The 8,789-nt window shown below is 45.5% G+C and overlaps 1 protein-coding gene across 11 annotated transcripts in view; it reads left to right on the top strand.

The window, feature by feature from the left end:
- The first annotated feature begins 399 nt into the window (after positions 1-399).
- Positions 400-8,789, top strand: part of LOC115136184 (transcription factor 7-like 2) — a 74,963-nt gene continuing 66,573 nt past the window's right edge. For 6 of the 11 annotated variants that reach the window (XM_029671715.2, XM_029671712.2, XM_029671718.2 and 3 more), the window contains exons 1-3: positions 401-826; positions 964-1,033; positions 1,819-1,922. In XM_029671715.2, coding sequence (XP_029527575.1) covers positions 644-826; positions 964-1,033; positions 1,819-1,922 — 357 coding nt within the window. In that variant the 5' untranslated portion in view covers positions 401-643. Of the gene's footprint in view, positions 827-963; positions 1,034-1,818; positions 1,923-8,789 lie in introns of all 11 variants that reach the window. The other 5 variants (XM_029671714.2, XM_029671723.2, XM_029671716.2 and 2 more) reach the window with 2 other exon arrangements.

The following is an 8,789-nucleotide window of genomic DNA, read 5'->3' as shown; positions in this document are numbered from 1 at the left end:
CGGCCAAACCCGGACGATGCTGGGCCAATTGTGCGCTGCCCTATGGGACTCCCAATCACGGCCAGTTGTGATTCAGCCTGGAATCGAACCAGGGTGTCTGTAGTGACGCCTCAAGCACTGAGAGGCCTTGGACCACTGCACCACTCAAATGTATAACAATGTTACATAACTAGACTGCGTTGTGGGAAATATCTATCAATGCAGAAGAATCTGAAAGACCGTTTGCTCACGTGTCTTATATCCAGGACTTCGGCTCAGTCTTTGCTAAAAACAAGCAACTTTATCCATGATGAAGTGTTAAAAGACATGAACATGGCCAACAGGCTCTGAGGTGATGTCTCTTTAAGAGCGGAACCCTCTGCTGAAACAACCCCCAACAAGTCATCGAATCTGTCAATCACTGGTCGGCGATCTTTGATGTTGGGAGTCCTCGCCTTGTTTCGAGCTCAAATGCACTATTTGTTGCTGCCGAGCAACATTACTTTCAACTTGCAGGGCCGCTCCACAGCAGAGCAACTTTTGTTTTGTTTTATACTTTGGCCGTATCTGAGCGCAACAATTTAGGGAGGTTTGGGTTAATAGGAAGTTTCATTTATTTTTTTCAAAGGAGCACTCCGCTGATTAGGGTAATTTTCAAAGCAACATGCCTCAGCTCAGTAGTGGCGGAGGAGATGATCAAGGAGCAAACGATGAAATGATATCCTTCAAGGATGAAGGCGAACAAGATGAGAAAATTCAAGAAAACGCTTTCACAGAAAGGGACTTAGCTGACCTCAAGTCGTCTCTGGTGAATGAATCGGAGACAAATCAAAGTTCGAACGCAGCGGTAGGTAGACTACAGAGAGAGAAAGTTATGTTATGCGATGTTGGTAAGGTTGAAAGGGGTCTTGGTATTAAACTTTTGGCTCTTCAAAGTAATTCTCAGGTTACTAATCTATGTTTAATGTTGCTTTGGACACTCAGGCGGTCAGACGAAGTCAGCAAAACGAACATAGAGGTTATCAAGAGAAACACCGGGAGCATCTCGACAGCGGTAAGAACTAGACAGGAGCTGAATTAGGCTAACTGTACCTCAGTAAAACAAGTTGTCTGTGATTTCTGACATTACTGTGCTGTTGCATCATAGACTGACTGATAAAGGAAGGTGTTGCTTTCCCTGGGCTACATGGGTTATAACATGGTAATAAGGTTTCAAGTAGCTTCAGTCTGAAAGTCCTAAAGAAAATCTAAATTAAAGCATGCTGTAACTTAACATTAGGTTTATATATTGTCCCAATGGGGCAAAAACACAAACGTATGCTTGCTGTGCTGAACCTCTGGGCAGCTACAAGTTATTTAAAGTTAGAAATGCTCTCTAGTTCATTAACAATGTTTGAATATGTCAAGTAACTCACAAAACGTTGTCCACTTATGCATTCAGCTGAAAGGTTGAAAACAAGCCATGTGGATTAATGACCCCCTGTTTGGACAGCCTGTAAAGATGCATTGCACATTTGAAGTTACCATCAACACTAGACTGGAGAGATCAGTGGCTAGCCATTCTATTGGGTGACGAACAACGAAGGGTTGGGGTTTGGCGTGTTTTTGTGATGCAAGATTACGGCTGTCACTTTGTCTCACAAATATGTTACAGTAGTAAACAAGTCTGTAACAATCTGTCGAAGAGCTCTATCATTATTTGTCGAATATACTTTTTTCAATAGTAAAAAACTGCCAATTATAACCGTTTTAACTACAATAGTTAACCAAAAAGTATTTATTTGAAGTGAAATGAATATCAGAAAACATCTCATCTCACATCTTTGTCTTCCTCCACAGTGTCCAAACATCAAGATGGAGGGATGTATAAAACAGCGTATCCAGGGTACCCGTTTCTCATGCTGCCTGACCCGTACATCCCCAACGGATCCATGTCCCCATCTGTAAGTCCACATCACGTTACCTTCTACATCACAATGTACAGTTCTTCATTCTGTTCAATCATTATGGATCATTATTCCAAGTCTCTGAATGAAACTATGTGTCTATTATACCAGAAGTATGCAAGGACAACAAACTAAGGAAATTAGAAAGTTAAAAAAAGACCATCTAAAGTCGTACGTGTACATCCATGTATCACTGTCTGATCATCCGCACCCCCATACAACCTTGAATATGTTCGGAACCAGCAGCACATCAAAAACAAAGCACATTTTAAGGCGGGACTAACTGACACTGAGAACGGTTATATGCACGCAATAATATGATTATTGTGGATAGACTGATTACTATAATACCTCGATTAATACGTTTACATGCTTTGCAAGAACAATTTCCCTAATAATCCTGTTTACATGGACACATCTGAAATCAGGCTACCTGATTAGGACTTTTAATAAATGCAGAAAATTGCAAATCAAAATAAACCTTCTACCACTACTGTATAATGTTTTTTGAAAACTACTTTTAAGATGCATACTTCTGGTTGTTCCGAACTCAGAACTCACTTCACTAGCGCTGAAGAGAGAGGCTCTCGGCTGGTGCTATCACATGCGCAAATCAAATACACCACTGTTACTCCGATTAAGGTGTTTATATGTCCTAATAATATGAAAGATTGCTCAGAAAACAAGGTGTTTTAATTTGCGTATGCTTATTAAATTATGACCGTACGCTGATTAAGATTGCAGAGTAATGTGTTTACATGACTAATGCCTTATTCGGCCTACTGCCATAATCAGTTAAATATCGAATTATAAATGAGCATGTAAACATGCTCAATGTGTTGACTCCCTCATTTTGCTTACACTTTTGTATGTTGTCTGTGTATTGGTTGGTGGTTTAAAACGTATAACTTAAAGCTGCAATCAGCAGTTGAAACAATATAAAAGTTTGCTCCCCACAACTGTTTAGGTAAACAAAAAGCAAGGGGGATAGGACTGGAGAAAAGTTACCACTCTCAAATTTAAAGACAGAAGTATGGATGCAAGGACAGACCATCCATGATCTCAAAATTATAGTTTTTACCATGTTTTTAAGCTTTACAGTGTTTGTTTACATTTACTTTGTTTACAAACATTGGAGTAAAACAAGCTTACATTTTGGGTTCTGATGGGGTACGACATTTATAAGTTATATTCTTCAAGAATCAATGGGCACATATAATTAATTTATAAGTCCAAAAATGCATGTAGAAACTGCTGATTGCCCCTTTCAACAAGGAACTATGCATCTTTCATCAGGTGAAGCTCATTCTTCGATGTTAAATCTGTAATAACAGTAAGCACTCTCATATTAAGCATGGTGTTTTGAAAAAGCATATGTTTCTGTCATCATTCATTCTACTCCAACAGTCTTTCTTTGATGTGTTCTGAATGAAATGCTAGTACAATCAGAAGCTCTGTTTCAAATGGGCTCAGTATTGAGACCTAGTCATGTTGTCACTCAAATTACCTAAAGGTGTCAAGTTGGTGTGTGTGTGTGTGTGTGTGTGTGTGTGTGTGTGTGTGTGTGTGTGTGTGTATGCGCGCGCGTGCGTGCGCGTGTGTGTGTGTGTATGCACGTTTGTGAGACAAATCTTATATAGACCAAAAACTGTTTGTATTATAAGTAATGGCTACGTTTGTCTCCAAATGCATCAGATAATTTATAAAAAACGGGGCACATTTTATTGAGACGTTATTACATAGACATCAGTTATCATTACGTAGTAAACACACACTGTGAAAACTACTCTCAACTATTTTTATGTGCAGAAATGAATGTGCTGCCACCTCTTTCTTCTCATGAATGCATCCCCAACGTCTTATTCTTAATTGCCTCACAGCGCAAAGCACAGAGGTTCTCAAAGATTGTTTTGGGAATAAAGAGCACTTTCTTCTGTGTGTGAGTGTGTCTCCTCGGCTTCATACAATGCTCACTTGTTGCTTCCCTTGTAATTACCCGGCAGAAGCACTGTAGCTGCAGCTCTATCGACCTGCCACTTGAAAGGAAGGGAGGATGGTGTAGATGGTGATTATAGCTTGGGACATGGCAGTGGGGCGGGAGGGGAAACAGTGCTGTGGATCCCCTCCTGTTTGGTTCTCCAGTTGAAATGTTTACGTTGAACAAGGTGATGCCTGTATTCACCCCCCACCCCACCCCCCCACCCACCCGCAGGCAGGCTCTCTGCCCCCCCCCCCCCACCCAGGCAGCTTTCTGCAGGCTCTCTGCTTCTATCTCAGCTCAGGTGGTCTATCATCTTTACAGGGGTTCATTTGTTGCTTTTATTTTTCTTTGTTTTTTTTAATTGGCAGATTATGTGTATTATTTTTTGTCTGTTGTTTAGGCTGCCAAATGTCCTAGTAAAAACAAGGCTTTGTATACTATCCATATGACTAGTATTAGACTATTGAAAGGAGAATTCTAAAACAATTTTATGATGAAAAGATGTACATTTCCTTCATGAGTTCAAACGCCTCACTAAACAGATCGTCTAATTAGCTAATTCTTCCCCCAGATATTTGAATAACAATAATTATTTCAGGATTAATGTTATTAAACTCTTCAAAAGAATTTCACAAACATCTCACATCTATTCTGTTCACAGAAATGATTTTACAGTGTCTCAAAACAAAAGGCATGTTCCTCCTAAGCCGAGTGCATCCTAATATGCTTGTTACAGCGTTGTTTCGTGGGCCAGGGAATTACGTTCTGGATCTAACATTAATGTAGATATCAGTTGTCCTTCCAGAGACGGTGTGTAAAGAAGGCGATTTGAGACAATCCTAGATTCTGTACTAGATTTCCCTTAGCTTTTCTCTGAACAAAGCTTCCTTCTGAATGAGTAGCTGTGAATCGGGTTGGGTTAGTAATGATCTGGATTACCACAAGACATTGTTTAATTTGAGGGGATCAGTAGAAGAGGTTCGCCTGGAAGAGTCAAACCCCTGTGGATGGAGGATTCTGAATGAGAGCTAACAGAATACACTCCTCCTGATCTCTCCATCTCGCTCCTCTCTCTGCCTCCTCTCTAGCTCTATCCTCACCACATTACACTCATTCTCATCTCCCCATCCATCTCGTTCCTCTGTCTGCCTCCTCTCTCTCCTCTCTCTGCCCTCTCTCTTTCTCTCTCCTCTCTCTGCCTTCTATCGCTCTCTCTCTCTGCCTTCTCTCTCTCTCCTCTCTCTGCATTCTCTCTCTCTGCCTTCTCTCTCTTTCTCTCTGCCTTCTCTCTCTCTACCTCTCTCCCCTTTCTGCCCCCTCTATCACTCTCTTCTCTCTTTCGCTTCTCATTCTCAGTCTTCTCTCTTCTAATCTCCCCTCTCCTTCTCACCCCCACCTATCCCTACCTACTCCTACCTACTCCTACCTATCCCTACCTACTCTTACCTATCCCTACCTATCCCTACCTACTCCTACCTATCCCTACCTACTCTTACCTATCCCTACCTACTCCTACCTACTCCCCTATCCCTACCTACTCTTACCTATCCCTACCTACTCCTACCTACTCCTACCTATCCCTACCTACTCTTACCTATCCCTACCTACTCTTACCTATCCCTACCTACTCCTACCTATCCCTACCTACTCCTACCTACTCTTACCTATCCCTACATACTCCTACCTACTCCCACCTATCCCTACCTACTCTTACCTACTCCTACCTATCCCTACCTACTCTTACCTATCCCTACCTACTCCTACCTATCCCTACCTACTCCTACCTACTCCTACCTATCCCTACCTACTCTTACCTATCCCAACCTACTCCTACCTATCCCTACCTACTCTTACCTATCCCTACATACTCTTACCTATCCCTACCTACTCCTACCTATCCCTACCTACTCCTACCTACTCTTACCTATCCCTACCTACTCCTACCTACTCCTACCTATCCCTACCTACTCTTACCTATCCCTACCTACTCCTACCTATTCCTACCTATCCCTACCTATCCCTGCCCATCCCTACCTATCCTATCTCCCTACCCATCCCTACTCTTATCCCTACCCATCCCTACCTACTCCTACCCACCTACTCCTCACCTGTCCATCCCTATCCCTACCCTCCCTACCACTGCCTATCCTATCCCTACACATATCCCTACCTATCATCCTACCTATCCCTACCTACTCTTACCTATCCCTACCTACTCATACCTATCCCCACCTATCCCTACCTATCCCCACCTACTCCTATCTATCCCTACCTATCCCCATCTACTCCTACCTACTCATACCTATCCCCACCTACTCCTACCTATCCCCACCTATCCCTACCTATCCCTGCCTATTCATACCTATCCCTAACTATCCCCACCTACTCCTACCTATCCATACCTACCCCTACCTATCTCTACCTACCCCTACCTATCCCTACCTACCCCTACCTATACCTACCTACCCCAACCTATCCCTACCTATCCTTACCTATCCCTATCATCCCTACCTATCCCTACCTACCCATCCCTACCTATCCATATTCTACCCATCCCCCTATCCCTATCATCCCTATCATTCCTACCCATCCCTATCCAATCCCTATCATCCCTACCCATCCCTATCCCTATCCCCCTATCATCCCTGTCCATCCCTACCTATCCCCCTACCCATCCTATCCCTCATCCTACCCATCCCTACATCCCTATCATCCCTACCCATCCCCATATCCCTACCTATCCCCATCCCTACCATCCCTCATCCCTACCCATCCCTACCTATCCCTCATCCCACCCCTACCCCCATCCCTCCTATCCCTATCATCCCTACCCATCCCTATCATCCCTACCCATCCCTACCATCCCTATCATCCCTACCCATCCCTCATCCCTACCCATCCCTACCTATCCCATCCATACCCATCCCTACCCATCCCTACACATCCCTACATCCCTACCATCCCTACCCATCCCTCATCATCCCTATCCCATCCCTAACCATCCCTATATCCCTATCTATCCCTACCCATCCCTAACCCTACATATCCCTACCTATCATCCCTACATACCATCCCTACCTATCCCTATCATCCCTACCCATCCCTACCTATCCCTATCATCCCTACCTGCCCCCACATACCCCTATCATCCCTACCTATCCCTATCATCCTGCCTACCCCTACCCCTACCCACATACCCCTACCCATCTACCTATCCCTATCATTTCCCTCCCTACCCATCCCACCTATCCCTACATCCATCCCTACCTACCCATCCCCCTATCATCCCTATCCCCCATCCCTATCCCTCATCCCTACCCATCCCTACCTATCCCTACACATCCATACCCATCCCTAACTATGCCTACCCATCCCTATCATCCCTACACATCCCTATCATCCCTACACATCCCTATCATCCCACATCCCTACCCATCCCTATCATCCCCACCTATCATCCCTACCCATCCCTATCCCCCTATCCCTCATCCCTAACCATCCCTATCCATACCCATCCCTACACATCCCCCTATCCCTACCCATCCCTACACATCCCTACCCATCCATACCCATCCCTATCCCTACTCATCCCTACCCATCCCTCCCTACACCCATCCCTACCCATCCCTATCATCCCTATCATCCCAATCCCTAACCATCCCTCCCTACCCATCCATCCCTACCCATCCCTATCATCCCCCTACACATCCCTACACATCCCTACCCATCCCTATCCCCCATCCCATCCCTATCCCTATCATCCCTACCCATCCCTACCCTGCCATCCCTACCATACCCCTATCATCCCTACCTATCCCTCATCCCTCATCCCCCTATCCCTACCCATCCCTACCCATCCCTACCATCCCTACCCATCCCTATCCCTAAACATCCCTACCCATCCCTACCATCCCTCACCCCTACCCATCCCTACCCATCCCCTCCTACCTATCCCCCATCCCTATCATCCCTACCCATCCCTATCCTCATCCCTACCCATCCCCCTATCCCTATCCCATCCCACATCCATATCCCTACCCATCCCATCCCTACCCATCCCTAACTATCCCTACCCATCCCTACCATCCCATCCCTACATCCCTATCCCTACCATCCCATACACATCCCATCCCATCCCTACCCATCCCCATCCCCCCATCCCTATCATCCCCACCCATCCCTACCTATCCCTACCCTCCTACCATCCCTATCATCCCTACCCATCCCTACCTATCCCTACCATCCCTATCATCCCTATCCCAACCCTACCCATCCCTATCATCCCTACCCATCCCTATCATCCCTACCCATCCCTACATCCCATATCATCCCTATCCCTATCATCCCTATCCCTATCATCCCTACCCATCCATATCATCCCCCTATCCCCCATCCCTATCATCCCTACTTTCATCCCTACCCATCCCTACCTATCCCTATCCCATCATCCCTACCCATCCCCCATCCCTACCCATCCCTCATCCCTATCCCACATCCATATCCCATCCCTCCTCCCTAACTATCCCTACCCATCCCCCTATCCCCCATCCCTACCCATCCCCCTATCCCTACCCATCCCCCATACCCATCCCCCTATCCCTATCATCCCCACCCATCCCTACCTATCCCTACTCATCCCTACCCATCCCTACCTATCCCTATCCCATCCCTATCCCCATCCCTACACATCCCTATCATCCCTACCTATCCCTACCCACCCCTACCCATCCATATCATCATCCCTACCCATCCCTACCCATCCCTATCCCTACCTACACATCCCTACCCATCCCTACCTATCCCTACATCCCTACCCATCCCTACCTATCCCTACCTATCCTACACATCCCTACCCATCCCTCATCCTCATCCCTACCCATCCC

Source organism: Oncorhynchus nerka, linkage group LG10, assembly GCF_034236695.1.
Source record: "Oncorhynchus nerka isolate Pitt River linkage group LG10, Oner_Uvic_2.0, whole genome shotgun sequence".
Taxonomy (NCBI): Eukaryota; Metazoa; Chordata; class Actinopteri; order Salmoniformes; family Salmonidae; genus Oncorhynchus; species Oncorhynchus nerka.
The sequence above is the reverse complement of the archived record's forward strand: the minus strand, read 5'-3'. Positions and strand labels throughout refer to the sequence as shown.